The 19,898-nt window shown below is 41.1% G+C and overlaps 1 protein-coding gene and 1 pseudogene across 1 annotated transcript; one reads left to right on the forward strand and one right to left on the reverse strand.

The window, feature by feature from the left end:
- Window positions 1-10,290: 10,290 nt before the first annotated feature.
- On the reverse strand, window positions 10,291-11,244 carry LOC147358826 (olfactory receptor 5B12-like). Its single transcript, XM_086342155.1, has one exon. It carries the CDS (start codon window positions 11,242-11,244, stop codon window positions 10,291-10,293), a length of 954 nt encoding a protein of 317 aa, XP_086198281.1.
- Window positions 11,245-14,894: 3,650 nt separating this feature from the next.
- LOC147358827 (DNA fragmentation factor subunit alpha pseudogene) lies at window positions 14,895-16,340 on the forward strand (annotated as a pseudogene).
- Window positions 16,341-19,898: the final 3,558 nt, after the last annotated feature.

The raw sequence follows: 19,898 nt of genomic DNA on the forward strand, positions 1-19,898 counted from the left end.
AGACCTGGATTCAGTCCCAGGGTTGGGAACATCCCCTGGAGAAGGGATAGGCTACTCACTCCAGTATTCTTGGGCTTCCCTTATGGCTCAGATGGTAAAGAATCTGCCTGCAATGCAGGAGACCTGTGTTCCATCCTTGGGTTGGGAAGATCCCTGGAGAAGGGAACAGGTACCCACTCCAGTATCCTGGCCTGGAGAATTCCATGGACTATATAGTCCATGGGGTCTCAGAGCTGGACAAGACTGAGTGACTTCCACTTTCATATATATAATGTAGATTGTATGTTATTTGCATGAAATATATATGACTGCTGAGCATATATTATATGCCTGGCTCAATCTAATACAATACTCACAAAAACTCCCAGAGAGATATCATTACTATCATCTTTTAAAAATAAGAAAAAGAAACACATTTGAGAAGTTAAATAACTTGCCAAAAACAGACAGCAGGTACATGTGAGAAATCAGGCTACAGAAATCCTAAGTATGACGTTTAAACTTTACGTTATTCTGCTAAGAAAGGTGTTCATACATAGTACAGAACAACCGGTATATGGTAGAAGTGGATCACAATAAGACTTCTTGTCTCAAAAATTGACCCATGGGAATCTATTTCTTCAACATGGTAATATTTTTTCAAATATTTGTAGTATGTTGTGTAACACTTTCATGGGTATTTACTTATCTGTGATTCTAAAGTTAAGTTTAGATTTGACAAATCCAATGTTTTCCCAACTTTATTTAATTCTGGACCTACTTTTAAAGGAACTCCTATAAACTTTATATAGCAGAAGTTTGAGAATATATATAGCAATATCATTCAAAATACTCCCGTGTTCCTCAGATTCACCATCATATTTTCAATGAAAGTCCAAAAGTAAATATGAAAAGCAGACAGAGAAGAAAACTAACGTTATTTCATAAGAGCTACAGCAAGACTGACTGCAGATTTTTTTAAGCAACCGATTCAAGGTTGAGTGGAATGATTCAATTGCCTATAGGTCTATCCTGACAGAAATATTAAAGGAAGTTCTTCTAGGGAAAAAAGTTCCCAAATGATTTGCGGATATTGAAGAATCCTTGCATCCCTGGGATAAAGCCCACTTGGTCATGGTGTATGATCTTTTTAATGTGTTGTTGGATTCCGATTGCTAGAATTTTGTTAAGGATTTTTGCATCTATGTTCATCAGAGATATTGGCCTGTAGTTTTCTTTTTCTGTGGCATCTTTGTCAGGTTTTGGTATTAAGGTGATGGTGGCCTCATAGAATGAGTTTGGAAGTTTACCTTCCTCTGCAATTTTCTGGAAGAGTTTGAGTAGGATAGGTGTCAGCTCTTCTCTAAATTTTTGGTAGAATTCAGCTGTGAAGCCGTCTGGACCTGGGCTTTCATTTGCTGGAAGATTTTTGATTACAGTTTCAATTTCCGTGCTTGTGATGGGTCTGTTAAGATTTTCTATTTCTTCCTGGTCCAGTTTTGGAAAGTTGTACTTTTCTAAGAATTTGTCCATTTCTTCCACGTTGTCCATTTTATTGGCATATAATTGTTGATAGTAGTCTCTTATGATCCTTTGTATTTCTGTGTTGTCTGTTGTGATCTCTCCATTTTCATTTCTAATTTTATTGATTTGATTTTTCTCCCTTTGTTTCTTGATGAGTCTGGCTAATGGTTTGTCAATTTTATTTATCCTTTCAAAGAACCAGCTTTTGGCTTTGTTGATTTTTGCTATGGTCTCTTTTGTTTATTTTGCATTTATTTCTGCCCTAATTTTTAAGATTTCTTTCCTTCTACTAACCCTGGGGTTCTTCATTTCTTCCTTTTCTAGTTGCTTTAGGTGTAGAGTTAGGTTATTTATTTGACTTGTTTCTTGAGGTATTCCTGTATTGCTATGAATGTTCCCCTTAGCATTGCTTTTACAGTGTCCCACAGAATTTGGGTTATTGTGTTTTCATTTTCATTCATTTCTATGTATATTTGCATTTCTTTTTTGATTTCTTCTGTGATTTGTTGGTTATTTAGCAGCGTGTTGTTCAGCCTCCATATGTTGGAATTTTTAATAGTTTTTCTCTTGTAATTGAGATCTAATCTTACTGCATTGTGGTCAGAAGGAAAAGCTAATATGGTGATAACACAAATAAATATATCAAGTGCTTTAAATACTGTTGAAAAAATCTTCTAAAGTTTTAATTGTATGTAAAGTTAAAATATTTGACAATAAAAACATAGGGGTGAGAATCAGTAAGAATAAAAATGTTATACAGTTTTTTCATAATGAAGAAAATTTAAAATATTAAGGTACAACTTAATAAGTGAAGGTTGAAATAATAGAGGACAAAAAAGGAAGATTAGCTACTTAGTCTGAGATAACTTTAGTCAAAAGGAAAGGAAAAAATGAAATAAAAAATTGCTGTGTTGAATAGAAAACAAGAGGGAGATTTCAACCCACTGTATCAGTTATTAATTTAAGTGTCAAAGTACAACAATTTCCTTTTTAAACTGAAATATATTGAAATGAATATCTATATTTAGGTATCAAACATGTGATAATATAAAACACTTGTTGTTTTCTAACTGTTAAAAAGATGACTAGATGGCCTAAATATACAAAGCAATGGTCAATATTTTCTAAAGCTACTCCAAGATGCAAATCCCAATTCCTTTTCTACTAATTTTTTTCTACTCAAGTCACAGCACTCTACTGCTGCTGCTAAATCGCTTCAGTCGTATCTGGCTCTGTGCGACCCCATAGATGGCAGCCCACCAGGTTCCTCCGGCCCTGGGATTCTCCAGGCAAGAACACAGGAGTGGGTTGCCATGTCCTTCTCCAACGCATGAAAGTGAAAAGTGAAAGTGAAGTCGCTCAGTCATGTCTGACTCTTAGCGACCCCATGGACTGCAGCCCACCAGGCTCCTCCATCCATGGGATTTTCCAGGCAAGAGTACTGGAGTGGGTGCCATTGCCTTCTCCTTCACAGCACTATAATCCCCAACCAAATTACAAGATGAGGTTAGATGAAAACTTAATAGGAAAAGCAGGTTAGGGTTTCCCCTTTGTATGTTCTTAAATTACCTCTTTTAAATAGAGGGAAATTGACATATTCTATCAGTTTCAGATGTACAACATAATGACTTGATACTTGTATGCATTGCAATATGACCATCACAGTAAGTCTAGGTAGCATCCATTCCAATACATAGTTATTACAATTTTCTCCCCTGTGATGAGGAATTTTAAGATCTTCTCACTTAATAACTTTCAAATATGCAATAAAGGCATACTATAGTCAATATGCTGTACACTGTAGCTCCCATGATTTATTTACTTTATAACTACAAGTTTGTACCTTTTGAATTATCTTATCTCGTTAATTTGAATATACCTGTTGGACCATAAGTGGATTCCTTGGCCCTACACGTTAAGCCTCAAAAGCCCTCACTTCTAGATTTCTCGTTTCAGATGGGAACAAAAGTGAAATCTTACGCTACCCTTGGCTTCACTTTCTGTATTTTTTAAATGGAATTAGTGATTCCCACCCCTGATGTTTCAGAGAGTGGTTTTGTGATGAAGTAAGATGGAGGATATGAAATGCTTAGTAAGTCACTCAGTCTACATAAAAGGTTCCTCTTGTTGTCAGAGAGTGCTATCCAAGTCATTCTGACTAACGTATTGCAGCAATGTCACTGTGAAGGAAAAGGCCTCCAGCACTGAGACCCCCTTGTAATAAAATAAAATCAAGTGAACAAGGTGCCCAGAGCACCAGGTTATTCTCACTCTAGTGAGTTTCAATAAAGTCAGGTTGGGACTTAAGGGGCTTCCCTAATAGCTCAGAAAGTAAAACATCTGCCTGCAATGCAGGAGACCTGGATTCAATCCCTGTTGTTGGGAAGATCCCTGGAGAAGGAAATGGAAACCCACTCCAGTATTCTTGCCTGGAGAGAATACTGGACACAGGATTCTGGTGGTCTACAGTCCACGGCGTTTTGAAGAGTTGAACACTGAACGAGTAACACACACACAGGGGCTTTAGGGTCTGATGACAAATGTCTTGATGGGGGTTAGTCTGACATGAAGATTTCAGGAACAAATTCTCCTGTGATCCATCCACAGGCCCATGCCTCATGTACCAAATATTTTAATGAAAATCTTACCTGTGGGGACCAAGTACTTAGGAAACTAGCTAAGCAAAGTCAAGGGTGTATGAGTTGGTATTTCTTCTACAGTATACCCATCTGTTTTCAAAAATAAAAAGATACTATTAACTTGGAAGCAGCTGATGTGGACATCAGAGCAGGAAGGAAAACACAGGCTGGGGCATCGAACTGCAAAACCTCAGACATTACTTCCATAAATGCTATGGGATATTTTTTCTTTCCCTTTGGAAGTAAATAGCTTTCTGTGTCTATTGTGTCCCTTGAATTTGGAAATCTTAGCCCAGTTGGAGTAAAATCTAGCAAATGGCAAGTATTCCAGCTTTATTCTAACCCAATACTAATCTTGCTTCCCTTTTATGCATATTTTATACCTTTGGATGAAACTATATTTCTCAGATTTCTTACAGTCATATAAGGGTCGAGTGGTTTTCCAAGTAATTCATTTCTAAGTGGTAAAGCGAGACCACGCCTTCTCATTCTTACACTTAGTAATACTGACATCTTCCACAAGTGACTCTACAGGTTTCTGTAAGTGAAACGAGAGAGTGTGATAAAAATGCATGTCAGATAACAACCGTACACTCCTATCACATCTGCAAGGACATTTCTTCGTGTGTAGGAAGAAAACTTTTGTAGCAAGTGAAACAAACAGGTTAGGACCTGTGCCCCTGGAAAGGGCCACAGAAGAGGGGATTACAGGGCAAACATCCTCCCTGGGGAGTAAGTGGTTGGAGCTGCATGTTAGGTGCCCCAGTCTGGGGGTCCAACACCAGGAAGATGATCCCCTCAGATGGCTAGAAAAACTGGACTAATAGGAGGCCTGTAAGACAGCATGTTAATAATTTAACTTGGAAGGCCTTCAGATTTTTGCTGTTGAGTATTATGTTGGTGTCAGTTTGTCATAAAATGGCCTTTACATTTGAGATATGTTCCCTTTATACCCACTTTAATGATATTTTTATATCTTGAATGGACAGTGAATTTTGTCAAATGCTTTTTCTTGACATTGCTATACTACCCAACTAAATCTATGTATAATGCAATTACTTTCAAAATACCCATGACATTTGCATCCATGAGATTATCATGAGACTTTTATCTTTCATTTTGTTAATGTGCTCTACCACATTGATTGATTTCTGGATGGTGAACAATTAATGTGAAATAATTGAAATAAATCTTACCTGATCATGGTGTTAAATCTTCAGATTGCTCAAAAGATGTCTTCATAATTGTTATCATAACACGGAATGACTTGTAGTCTTCTAACATCTGAAAATTGAGACATAGGCTAGGCTATTCACAGAGACTGACAAGGACCAATCAGGTCAACTTCTACTTTGAGCTTAAATGCCAGTCTCTAAGTAGGCAGCCTGACTGTATGCGTGAAGGAAGGGAAATAAAATGTGTCCTAGACTGAATACCTGATGACAGAGTTGTCTTATTTTAAAATGAAATGTTATTTTTATTTCAATAAACTAAAATATGCCTTTATTATTATTTCTCTTGTCTTATGGACTGTGGACTGTGGACTGTGTTAGTCGCTCAGTCATGTCTGACTCTTTGCGACCCCACGGACTGTAGCCCGCCAAGCTTCTCTGTCCATGGAATTCTCCAGGGAAGAGTACTGGAGTGGATTGCCTTTCCCTTCTCCAGAGGAGTTTCCCAATGCAGGGGTCAAACCCTGGCCTCCTGCCTCGCAGGCAGGCATATTCTTTACCCTTTGAGCTACAGTGAAGTCTATTTTTTCTTACACTCTAAGACAAATTTTTAGGTCTAATTTTTCTTGGTCTAATTTTTAATTAAAATTGTCATGACAGTGAAAGTGTTAGTCACTCAGTAGTGTCCAACTCTTTGTGACTCAGTACACTGTACTTCAACAGTCTCCTCTGTTCATGGGATTCTTCAGGAAAGAATATTGGAGTGGGTAGCCATTTCCTTCTCCAGCAGATCTTCCTGACCTAGGTATTGAACCCAGGTGTCCTAAGCTACAGGCAGATTCTTTCCATCTGAGCCACAAGAGAAGCCCTCCTTGTCAGAAGAAGATGTAAATTCTGGACAGTGAGTCAATGAATATGAAATTGAGCTAATAAAGATGACCATATAATGATATTTTTTTAATCAATGAAACAGGAAAAAAATGAAAACAAAACATTAAGCAATAAAACTATAGCCAGGATATTTGGTTCTAAGCTTATATTTCAGAATGTTTTATCACACACCAAAATCACCAATTTATTAAATTCAGTTCAGTTCAGTTCAGTTCAGTTGCTCAGCCATGTCCGACTCTTTGAGACCCCATGAATTGCAGCATGCCAGGCCTCCCTGTCCATCACCAATTCCCTCCTTCAGAATGGACTGGTTGGATCTCCTTGCAGTCCAAGGGACTCTCAAGAGTCTTCTCCAACACCACAGTTCAAAAGCATCAATTCTTCAGCCCTCAGCTTTCTTCACAGTCCAACTCTCACATCCAGACATTACCACAGGAAAAACCATAGCCTTGACTAGACGGACCTTTGTTGGCAAAGTAATGTCTCTGCTTTTCAATATGCAGATAGCATATGACCAGACGGACCTTTGTTGGCAAAGTAATGTCTCTGCTTTTCAATATGCCAATAGCATATGACCTAGATAAGGTTGGTCATAACTTTTCTTCCAAGGAGTAAGCGTCTTTTAATTTCATGGCTGCAGGCACCATCTGCAGTGATTTTGGAGCCCAGAAAAATAAAGTCGGACACTGTTTCCACTGTTTCTCCATCTATTTCCCATGAAGTGATGGGACCAGATGACATGATCTTCGTTTTCTGAATGTTGAGCTTTAAGCCAACATTTTTACTCTCCTCTTTCACTTTCATCAAGAGGCTTTTGAGTTCCTCTTCACTTTCTGCCATAAGGGTGGTGTCATCTACATATCTGAGGTTATTGATATTTCTCCCGGCAATCTTGATTCCAGCTTGTGCTTCTTCCAGTTCAGCATTTCTCATGATGTACTCTGCATATTAGTTAAATAAGCAGGGTGACAATATACAGCCTTGACGTACTCCTTTTCCTATTTGGAACCAGTCTGTTGTTTCATGCCCAGTCCTACCTGTTGCTTCCTGACCTGCATATAGGTTTCTCAAGAGGCAGGTCAGGTGGTCTGGTGTGCCCATCTCTTTCAGAATTTTCCACAGTTTATTGTGATTCACACAGTCAACGGCCTTGGCATAGTCAATGAAGCAGAAATAGATGTTTTTCTGGAACTCTCTTGATTTTTTGATGATCCAGAGGATGTTGGCAATTTGATATCTGGTTCCTCTGCCTTTTCTAAAACCAGCTTGAACATCTGGAAGTTCATGGTTCACGTATTACTGAGGCCTGGCTTGGAGAATTTTGAGCGTTACTTTATTAGTATGTGAGATGAGTGCCATTGTGCAGTAGTTTGAGTATTCCTTGGCATTGCCTTTCTTTGGGATTGGAATGAAAACTGACCTTTTCCAGTCCTGTGACCACTGCTGAGTTTTCCACATTTGCTGGCATATTGAGTGCAGCACTTTCACAGCATCATCTTTCAGGATTTTAAATAGTTCAACTGGAATTCCATCACCTCCACTAGCTTTGTTCATAGTGATGCTTTCTAAGGCCCACCTGACTTCACATTCCAGGATGTCTGGCTCTAGGTCAGTGATCACACCATCGTGATTATCTGGGTCGTGAAGATCTTTTTTGTACAACTCTTCTGTGTATTCTTGCCACCTCTTCTTAATATCCTCTGCTTCTGTTAGGTCCATACCATTTCTGTCATTTATCGAGCCCATCTTTGCATGAAATGTTCCCTTGGTATCTCTAATTTTCCTGAAGACATCTCTAGTATTTCTCTTTCTGTTCTTTTCCTCTATTTCTTTGCATAGATCACTGAGGATGCTTTCTTATCTCTTCTTGCTATTCTTTGAAACTCTGCATTCAGATGCTTATATGTTTCCTTTTATCCTTTGCTTTTTGCTTCTCTTCTTTTCACAGCTATTTGTAAGGCCTTCCCAGACAATCATTTAGCTTTTTTGCTAAATTTCTTTTCAATGGGGATGGTCTTGATCCCTGTCTCCTGTACAATGTCACGAACCTCAGTCCATAGTTTGTCAGGCACTCTATCTATGAGATCTAGTCCCTTAAATCTATTTCTCACTTCCACTGTATAATCATAAGGGATATGATTTAGGTCATACCTGAATGGTCTAGTGGTTTTCTCTACTTTCTTCAATTTAAGTCTGAATTTGGCAATAAGGAGTTCATGATCTGAGACACAGTCAGCTCTTAGTCTTGTTTTTGCTGACTGTATAGAGCTTCTCCATCTTTGGCTGCAAAGAATATAATCAATCTGATTTTGGTGTTGACCATCTGGTGATGTCCGTGTATAGAGTCTTCTCTTGTGTTGTTGGAAGAGGGTGTTTGTTATGACCAGTGCATTTTCTTGGCAAAACTCCATTAGTCTTTGCCCTGCTTCATTCCGTATTCCAAGGCCAAATTTGCCTGTTACTCCAGGTGTTTCTTGACTTCCTACTTTTGCATTCCAGTCCCCTATAATAAAAGGACATCTTTTTTGGGTGTTAGTTCTAAAAGGTCTTGTAGGTCTTCATAGAACAGTTCAACTTCAGCTTCTTCAGCGTTACTGATTGGGGCATAGACTTGGATTACTGTGATATTGAATGGTTTGCCTTGGAAATGAAAAGAAATCATTCTGTCATTTTTGAGATTGCATCCAAGTACTGCATTTTGGACTCTTTTGTTGACCATGATGGCTACTCCATTTCTTCTAAGGGATTCCTGCCCTCAGTAGTAGATATAATGGTCATCTGAGTTAAATTTGCCCATTGCAGTCCATTTTAGTTCACTCATTCCTAGAATGCCGACGTTCACTCTTGCCATCTCCTGTTTAACTACTTCCAATTTGCCTTGATTCATGGACCTAGCATTCCAGGTTCCTATGCAATATTGCTCTTTACGGCATCGGACTTTGCTTCTATCACCAGTCACATCCACAACTGGGTATTGTTTTTGCTTTGGCTCTGGAGTTATTTCTCCACTGATCTCCAGTAGCATATTGGGCACCTACTGACCAGGGGAGTTCCTCTTTCAGTATCCTATCATTTTGTCTTTTCATACTGTTCATGGGGTTCTCAAGGCAAGAATACTGAAGTGGTTTGGCATTCCCTTCTCCAGTGGACCACATTCTGTCAGACCTCTCCACCATGGCCCCATGGGCATAGCTTAGTTTCATTGAGTTAGACAAGGCCGTGGGCCTAGTGTGATTATATTGACTAGTTTTCTGTGAGTATGGTTTCAGTGTGTCTGCCCTCTTGCAACACCTACCATCTTACTTGGGTTTCTGTTACCTTGGACGTGGGGTATCTCTTCAGGGCTGCTCCAGCAAAACGCAGCCACTGCTCCTTACCTTGGATGAGGGTTATCTCCTCACTGCAACCCCTCCTGACCTTGAATGTGGAGTAGCTCCTCTAGGTCCTCCTGTGCCCATGCAGCCACCGCATCTTGGAGTGGGGTTGTTCCTCCCGGCTGCCGCACCTGATCTCAGACATGGGATAACTCCTCTTGGCTGCTCCTGTGCCATCGCAGCCTGGCACTCTCGGCCTCTGCCCCTGACCTCGGACGTGGGGTAGCTCCTCTTGGCCGCACTTGTGCGCCGTCATAGCCACTCATGCTTGTGCATTATAAATATATAATAATAGCTTAATTTCATTTATACTAAACTCATTTTTTGCCCATTCATGAATGTGTAACTTACATGATTACATAAATGATGTTTTTGGGGGCATTTACTCAATATACATTGAATGAAATGAGAGTGGGCTGATCATGTGAAATAATGAAATGCAATTAAGGAGAAATTTTATATAAGATAACTGAGTTCAAGGTTGATACTTACTAAATATTTTCCCTGAGATATCATATATATAAGCCATTTGCATCATACACTGGATTACATACAATGGATTTGAGGAAGTACATCAAATGTACATGAAATCATACATACAATGGGTTTGAGGAAGTACATCAAAAATTTACAAAATTATTGGTCTACCAAGTCAATACTTGCCCTAGCTTGATTGAACTATAACAAACCATCTTATTTGTTTCTATATAATTAAAATATGTATCTTAGAGAAGACTTTGCTTTCCCCACAGCCTTTTTTAGTGCCCTCTTGATCTCTTTGTTCCGCAGACTATAGATCAGCGGATTCAGCATGGGGATGACTATGGCATAGAACACAGACGCCACTTTGTCTGTGCTCGTGGAATGGCGGGAGCCGGGCTGTAGGTACATGAAGGCGCCTGTCCCATAGAAGATGGAGACGGAAGTGAGGTGGGACGCACAGGTGGAAAAGGCCTTCTGATGTCCTTCAGATGAGTGCACCCTCAGAATGGTGACAAAGATAAACAGATAGGAGACCAGGATGACCAGGTTAGAAAAGAGGACATTGAAGCCAACCAAAAGAAATAAAACCATCTCACTTCTGTTGCTTTCTGAGCATGAGAGAGCCAGGAGAGGAGTAGCATCACAGAAAAAGTGATCAATCACATTGGATCTGCAGAAAGACAGACTGAATATGTTCCAAGTGTGCAGAGAGACTTCTAGGAAACCAAAGACATAAGACTCTATGACAATCCAGGCACACACCCTTGGTGTCATGATGTTGGTGTAATGGAGTGGTTTACACACGGCTGCATGACGGTCATAGGCCATTAAGGCCAAGAGAAAAGTTTCCACAGAGAGAAAGCCACCAAAGAAGAAAAGCTGAGCAACACAAGCATTGTAGGAAATGACCTTGTCTCCCGTGAGGAATCCAGCCATCACTTTGGGAGTGACGGCTGTGGAGTAACCAAAGTCCACCAGAGCGAGGTTGCTAAGGAAGAAGTACATGGGAGTGTGGAGACGAGAGTTCAGCAGGATCAGCATGATCACGCCCAGGTTCCCAACCAGAGTGAGGAGGTAGATGAGCGTGAACACTAGAAAGAATGGGATCTGCAGTTGTGGGTCATCAGTTATCCCGACAAGAATGAACTCAGTCACAACTGTACTGTTCTCCTTGGGGATCATTTGTGCAGTATGTGAATGGCCTATAGCAATGAGAAAAGAGGAGCTTATTAGCAGCATAGTTAGAGCTATCATTATGTCCAATAAATACTTTGTATATGAATACTTTGAATTTCACATGAGTGTAACAACAAACTGCAATTTTCAAATATTGGTGAAAAATAGAATGTTCTAGCTTAAAGGATTTTGGAGATAATACAATCCTATCTTCTATCTTAATTATCTATACTTCTATTTAAATTACCAAAATTAAAGTTCATAGACAAAAGGCAACTTCTGGAAAATCACAGGATTTGTTATTAAATTAGATGTGTTAGCATCACAATTCAAACTTTTAAACACTGACAGGCTATTCGTGAAATAATATAGGTCCCTGTAAATTACTTCATGTCATTTCAATTACTGCTATTGTATCGAGCAGTATTATACTCTACTAAATTGTAGTTTAGAATATTGTGTTCTAGGCTTTCATTTTCTCAAAAGATAATGGGGTACATAGATTATGTCATTTCATACAGTGGGATACTGTAGTAAATCCTGTACAAGCAATAAAGACATGTAGAGAGTAAAAGTTAAACCTGTGAGTTCAGAATAGAGACAGCTGGATGCACATTCCTGCTCCATCCTGTACTAGATGACAGATGTTGGGTATTACTCGATATCATTTGTCCACCCATTGTCCCTTGAACTCATTGTCAAACTGGAGAGATAATACAAACTGGCACTGTAGAATTGCATACATTAAGGTTAGGCCAGAGTTATCGGTTGTCAGTAATGCCTAACACAGCTCCCGACATCCACGTTAGGCATTACTGACAATTGGTCTCTGCATTGATTTGAGAAGTGGATTAGAGGTATTCCAGATGACTAGAAAATAAAATGTCCTGCATACTCATGCATTCCATTTGCTTCTGCCCCAAATTTCTTCCACTGTCATATTCCATTTATGTCTTCCTCCAATTTTTCATACAATATTTTTGTCTACCTAGATAAAGGACATTACAGCTGTACTAAGTAAGAATTCATTTTTTTCCTGAATGACAATGTGTATTAACTAGGGTGCCTTAGCCTCATTTTATCTATCTGTAAAATGGATATAACAATATTGCCTGGCACTTAGCAGAATACAATCAATGAAGACATTCTTACTGTTAGAAGGTAGTGACAGAATCTCTCTAAGGACTCAAAATGTAGGCAAGGTTAAGGAAAATGTACATGTGAGAATGAGGTCTAGTACACTATGATTTCACCAATTTCATTTTTCTTTGCATTAATCTCATAATCTATGTAACAGAAGCTGATGTCTTGGAGCAGGCAGGTAGTGAAAGAGACAATGAAAAAGTACCCAGTTCTAGATATATTTCAAAATAGAGCTGGCTGGATTTCATGATGTATTGAACGTAAGACATTAGAGAAAGGGGAAACAATGATGACTCCATTTTTTTGTACAGCAACAGAGGGAATGGTGTAGAAGAAACCAATTTTCTAGAAAGAATAAGAAAGATGATTTCAGATGTGTCATAGTGAGTCTGAGATTCCTTTTGGTTTAGATCAGATCAGTCGCTCAGTCATGTCTGACTCTGCGCGACCCCATGATTTGCAGCACGCCAGGTCTCCCTGTCCATCACCAACTCCCGGAGTTCACCCAGACTCACGTCCATCGAGTCAGTGATGCCATCCAGCCATCTCATCTTCTGTCACCCCCTTCTCCTCCTGCCCCCAATCCCTCCCAGCATCAGAGTCTTTTCCAATGAGTCAAAGTACTGGAGGTGGCCAAAGTACTGGAGTTTCAGCTTCAGCATCATTCCTTCCAAAGAAATTCTAGGGCTCATCTCCTTCAGAATGGACTGGTTGGATCTCCTTGCAGTCCAAGGGACTCTCAAGAGTCTTCTCCAACACCACAGTTCAAAAACATCAATTCTTCGGCGCTCAGCCTTCTTCACAGTCCAACTCTCACATCCACACATGACCACAGGAAAAACAATAGCCTTGACTAGACGAACCTTTGTTGGCAAAGTAATGTCTCTGCTTTTGAATATGCTATCTAGGTTGTTCATAACTTTCCTTCCAAGGAGTAAGCGTCTTTTAATTTCATGGCTGCAGGCACCATCTGTAGTGATTTTGGAGCCCAGAAAACTAAAGTCTGACACTGTTTCCACTGTTTCTCCATCTATTTCCCAAGAAGTGATGGGACCAGATGCCATGATCTTCGTTTTCTGAATGTTGAGCTTTAAGCCAACTTTTTTACTCTCCTCTTTCACTTTCATCAAGAGGCTTGGAGTTCCTCTTCACTTTCTGCCATAAGGGTGGTTTTGTCTGCATATCTAAGGTTATTGATATTTCTCCCGGCAATCTTGATTCCAGCTTGTGTTTCTTCCAGTTCAGCATTTCTCATGATGTACTCTGCATAAAAGTTAAATGAACAGGGTGACAATATACAGCCTTGATGTACTCCTTTTCCTATTTGGAACCAGTCTGTTGTTCCATGTCCAGTTCTAACTGTTGCTTCCTGACCTGCATACAAATTTCTCAAGAAGCAGATCGGGTGTTCTGGTATTCCCATCTCTTTCAGAATTTCCCACAGTTTATTGTGATTCACACAGTCAAAAGCTTTGGCATAGTCAACAAAGCAGAAATAGATGTTTTTCTGGAACTGTCTTGTTTTTCCATGACCCAGGAGATGTTGGCAATTTGATCTCTGGTTCCTCTGCCTTTTCTAAAACCAGCTTGAACATTAGGAAGTTCACGGTTCACATATTGCTGAAGCCTGGCTTGGAGAATTTTGAGCATTACTTTACTAGTGTGTGAGATGAGTGCAATTGTGCAGTAGTTTGAGCATTCTTTGGAATTGCCTTTCTTTGGGGTTGGAATGAAAACTGACCTTTTCCAGTCCTGTGGCCACTGCTGAGTTTTCAAAATATTAAGTGCTTCCCTAATAGCTCAGGTGGTAAATAATCTGCCTGAAATACAGGAGACCCTGGTTTGATTCCTGCACTGGGAAGATCCAGTGGAGAAGGGATAGGCTACCCACTCCTGTCTTCTTGGGCTTCCCTTGTGGCTCAGCTGGTAAAGAATCCACCTGCAATTTGGGAGACCTGGGTTCGATCCCTGGATCGGGAAGATCCCCTGGAGAAGGGAAAGGCTACCCACTCCAGTATTCTGGCCTGGAGAAATCCATGGACTCTATAGGCCATGGGGTCACAAAGAGTCAGATACAACTGAGCGACTAACTGTTGAACTGTTCCTAAAACTATCCTATTCAACCCACAAAACTAGAAAAGGCCACTAAAAAACTAAATGAAGAGGTTTGGGGGAAAAATCCGAGTATGATAATGTTGTAAAGTCAAGATCATGGAACAGTACAGCACTAAGAAGAAAAGGGAGAGAGAATGTCACCACTGAGGTGGTCGCTAGGGAAGCCCTGTCCCAGGACGCAGATTTCAGCTGGACAGTAGGTTAAGGGAACTTCCAGAGGGGAGTTTCTGGCTATGCTCATGACCGGCTGTCAATCCCAGAAGGAAGAGTAGAATGATTTCAGGAGTTGGGCAGGAGTGGCTGTCGGGCTTAGAAACAAGGATATGAAGAGATGTGGACTTTATTCAACAGCCATTGAGGGCTGACCTGAGATTCCTTGTCTTCATGGTGATGTCTACATGTCTACATGTCTACACGCCAAAAGAGAGAATAATGAGATCAGTCAGTCCTCAGGTCTCGAGGTAGAGGATGACAGCCAGGCCATGAGGTTGGAGGGTGGAGGGGAGGGTGGAGGTCTTGACGGAAAAAGCAGGTCCCCACTCCCTGTTTACTCCTGCTGGTGTAGTAGGGAGGCCGTGGGAGGCGTCATCATCCAGGGGAGGCACCTTCCTGGTTCTCACTAACACTAATCAATACTCATATCATTTGCCCCTAAATCTAGCGAGGGGGGCGGAAACGTGCTGAAAGCATTTCATTTTATTTTTTTACCATCTTCTCAACAGTACTCTTGCCTGGAAAATCCCATGGATGGAGGAGCCTAGTGGACTGCAGTCCACGGGGTCGCTAGGAGTCGGGCATGACTGAGCGACTTCACTTTCACTTTTCACTTTCATGCATTGGAGAAGGAAATGGCAACCCACTCCAGTGTTCCTGCCTGGAGAATCCCAGGGATGGCGGAGCCTGGTGGGCTGCCGTCTATGGGGTCACACAGAGTTGGACACGACTGAACCGACTTAGCAGCAGCAGCAACAAACTGAAGGAGTGTCTTAAGTCAGCACTTTCCTACAGGGGAGAAAAAAAAGTAGTTGCAAACACAGTCTTGTGTTCACACGAAGCGGCCCTGCAGCTCCGGAACCCGGCGAGATCTGGGCTCTAAAGCAGCGTCTGCTGTGCAGCAACAACCGCCGGGAACAGCGGGGCGCGGCGGCCTCCTGCCTCAAGAAGATGAGGAGCAAGTCTCGTGACGTTCCAGCCATCAGTGAGTTCCCGGGACCCCGTCACCCCGGTCCTGGCAGAGGATGGCGCCCAAGCAGATGGCGGTGATTACTTCCTGTGTCTTCCCGCCAATGCTAAGTTTGTGACATCAGCTGGGAACCAGTGGGGGACACACAGTTCAGATGCAGGGACAGCTTGGCTCACCCAGGAGTCCTTGGACAGAGGTGAAACAGACGGTGGGGCAGGGTCGGAGTGGAAGAACGTGGCTAGGCTGCTGATGGAAGGCCTGTACCCAGCTTTACCCTGCTGCCGGAGGAAGAGCTGCAGACGCTCCTTGATGTCCCGTGTTCCGAGCTGGTTCAGGACCTCGGCCAGAGCCGTGTGGCTGTCCAGCAGCTCCAGAACGCCCTGCAGCAGGTGCCTGACCGGAGAGAGGAAGCCCAGCAGTCCAGGCGGCTCCGGGAACGTTCCTGCCGGGCTTTGGAGAAGGACGCTGGCTTCTTGTCGAAGCAGCAAGAGTCCAGAGCCGACCTCGGGACGAGAGGGACGCAGTTGACACAGGCGTTAGAGACAGCTCCTCCGAAGTTATGCCTGTGGGCCAGATCCTCTTGGCACTGAAGGAAAACCCTGCCCCAGAGCTGAGTATGTCTAGTCAGCATATGGAGGTGGGCGAGCACCAGGGACCCTGACTTTTGCAGGGAGACACTTGTATTGGGGTTTATTCACCTCTGCAGACCCTGAATCGTAGCTACCAATTTGCCTATTATTATATGCAAATCTTGCCTTGTAGCTCAGTTGGTAAACAAATTGTTTACAATGGAAGAGCCACAAGTTTGATTCCCGGGTTGGGAAGATCCCCTGGAGAAGGAAGTAGCAACCCACTCCAGTATTCTTGCCTGGAGACTCCTATGGACGGTAGCCTGTCAGGCTCTTCTGTCCATTAGGTCGCAAGAGTTTGACACGACTTAGCAAATAAACCACCACTGATAAGATAGAATTATAAAAGGTCTTTAAATCATGTATTGGCTTTTTAGCAATCTCTTTGAAAGATTTTTTTTTTTTTGGATTGGATCACCACATATTGGGTGTACGGGCACAATTAAAAATTGAACAAGCTACTCCGTACCCTTCAGTTCAGTTCAGTCACTCAGTCATGTCTGACTCTTTGCAACCCCATGAATTTCAGCACTCCAGGCCTCCCTGTCCATCACCAACTCCCGGAGTTCACCCAGACTCACGTCCATCGAGTTGGTGATGCCATCCAGCCATCTCATCCTCTGTCGTCCCCTTCTCCTCCTGCCTCCAATCCCTACCAGCATCAGGGTCTTTTCCAATGAGTCAACTCTTCTCATGAGGTGGCCAAAGTACTGGAGTTTCAGCTTTAGCATAAGTCCTTCCAATGAACACCCAGGGCTGATCTCCTTTATAATGGACTGGTTGGATCTCCTTGCAGTCCAAGGGACTCTCAAGAGTCTTCTCCAACACCACAGTTCAAAAGCATCAATTCTTCAGCACTCAGCTTAGTACCCTTAGTACAATTCAAATTTGTTCTTCAAAGAATAACATGAATGTCAAAGCTTCCATGAAGTCTTCAAAAACTCCTCTATAGACACTGCCTTTCTGTTATAACTTATAGAGCACCATTGACCACTGTGTTACTTGTAATAATTTGTTTCATCTTAATTTAATGTGCATCTCTCATATGCATCATCAATACTATATAAGCAGATGCACAAACTTAAATAATGAATTAAATGATGATAGTTAGAAACTGCTGAGTACTTTCAGTTTTCACGGCACCTGAAATGTGCACGCATACTACACCTCCACTGATTTATCACCCAACCCTGTGACGTGTTATCTGTCCCCATTTCACATATGGGGAAACTGAAGCTTGCTCACAAGGAGTGACACAAAGAAGTCCATAAATCTAGCAAGTGGCAGAGCTGGTATTTGAAGCCATGTCATTTTGAATTAAAGCCCGAGTTCTTGATCCCCGAGAAATAATCTCCTAATATTTGATATATAGTCGCTCTACCCCAGCTGGAACACAAAATATGTTATTCATTATATTTGCCTATTCATGAATGACTAATTTATTTAGTGCATTATTCACAAGTAATGTGAAGAAATAAAAAGCATGGGTATTGAAATCAAATATACAATTAGCTACTGGGAACTTAACTAATATACTATCTTTCTGAATCCAAGTTGAATGACAAACATTATATGAACACGTTTACAATAAATTTCCTCTCTCCCTTCTATCAGGAAAGAAAAGGAAAGGAAAGAATACTTCTACATTTAAAAGTTATATAAATTTTCAATAACACCAATTAATAAGCCACATAAAGTGCCGGAATTTGTTCAGTAATTCACCCAACATTCATTCTCTCTCCAACCTAAGTCGTTACAGCGTATCAGGTTGTGTGCTTTTCTAAGGTCTAGAATGATGTAAAAAACATATTCCCTGATCAGAAAGTATAGAAGTACAAGAGTAATATATAAAATGTTGATTATTTGGGATATTCCTATTCTTTATTCCCAAGCAGAGAGCATTATCTTTGTCTCGGGCCAGTGGGATGGTACCATGGTCTCATTTACACTATAGTTCACCAGTCAATATATCTAATAGTTAATCAATCTATTAACTATTAACTGAGTGCCTAATACCAGTACTTTGGCCACCTCATGTGAAGAGTTGACTCATTGGAAAAGACTCTGATGCTGGGAGGGATTGGGGGCAGGAGGAGAAGGGGACAACAGAGGATGAGATGGCTGGATGGCATCACCGCCTTGATGGACATGAGTTTGAGTGAACTCTGGGAGTTGGTGATGGACAGGGAGGCCTGGCATGCTGCAGTTCATGGGGTCGCAAAGAGTTGGACACGACTGAGTGACTGAATTGAACTGAACTGAATGCCAGCAAAGCTTCAGAATAAAAGCTAGAGTCCAGATTCCTTCATTCCCATAAATTCTTCATTCTGGTGTGATTTTTTTTATGCCTCTTATTTCAGTGCATTTTTATAGTTGGTCACTTAGCCTGGGTCCCCCCTTTTTTTATTTCTCTCTATTCTTGCTCTTTTTTCATTAATGTTATGTGCTCTCCAACTTATAATCAATTTTCACATTGAGATCCAAATTGATACTTGCAAAGACCTTGGGATTAGCCAGTTGTTAACTAATAATACCATACTCCAAAAGAGGAAGCTAAAAATGAGAAAGGTTTAATAATTTGTCCAAGTTCTAAAAGCTCCTCTAAGGCAAAGCAGGGACTCAAGACCCTCTTGTTCCTTTTATTTTTATACAACATAAATACATATTCTTCTTAAGAACTTCCATGGTATTTGTAACACAGTCTGTCACTAAAAATCACAGACACCTAATAATATCCAGTATGTTGCATAAAATATTCAGTATTCAGTTATGAATAAATCAAGAGAGAAATGGGTACCTTGATATATTTTCCTGCTTACCTCTGTCCCTAAAAATATATACAGACTGTAGATTTGATCGGAGACTTACCTGGTATGCTGAACAATGAACAGGCTAATTCATTGATTTCACATGAGTCTTGAATCAGAAATTCAATCCATGAAAGATAAGAAGCATTCTACTGAGATTTTCTTCTTAGTCTTTGATCAAAAGGGAAAAGAACTTTGGAGCAAAGAGAGACTGAGAAAAAAAGCAGTGCCACAGAAGTAGCTAACACGATTGTACGGTAAGAGTTGCTGATGTGTTTCCTCAGATAAGCCACCCAACTCCTTTAAGTCACCTTATATTCATCTATAAAGCAGAGGTATTAGATCGGCAGCCCCAAACAACATCCTCCCTAAAAGGATACTGCTGTCGTGAGAAAAGAAGCGAATCCCTGCAGTGTCCTGAAAATGGCAATCATCATAATCAAAGTCATGATTATTTCTCCTGGTCATGACTACAGGCTCCAAGTTCAGAGAGATCTCACTCTGGGGCAAGGCCATAGGAGGTAATAGACACTGTGGACAATCAGTTGAATGAATCAATGGTCAAGTAACATTTTATGGTCCATTTACATGGTCTTTTACATATAAAGCCAAATGGAGTTATTGGGAACTGAAAGAGAGAGTTATAAACCCACGGAACGCTCAGGGGACAAAGCCCCCATGAGAGCAACAATAGGGCCTTATCTCAGACTATTGGACAAAAAGTGATGAATGTGTGCATAGGAATCCAGTTCTGCTTGCTGAAGGAGACTGTGAGTGAATTAA

Source organism: Bos grunniens, chromosome 15 (assembly GCF_055505025.1).
Source record: "Bos grunniens cultivar Pamir isolate PY7600 chromosome 15, Bosgru_T2T1.0, whole genome shotgun sequence".
NCBI classification, from domain to species: Eukaryota; Metazoa; Chordata; class Mammalia; order Artiodactyla; family Bovidae; genus Bos; species Bos grunniens.

What these genes read in the sequence shown, in the direction of transcription:
- LOC147358826 (XM_086342155.1), bottom strand. Translation starts at nt 11,244, where the DNA reads ATGATCCCCAAGGAGAACAGTACAGTTGTGACTGAGTTCATTCTTGTC.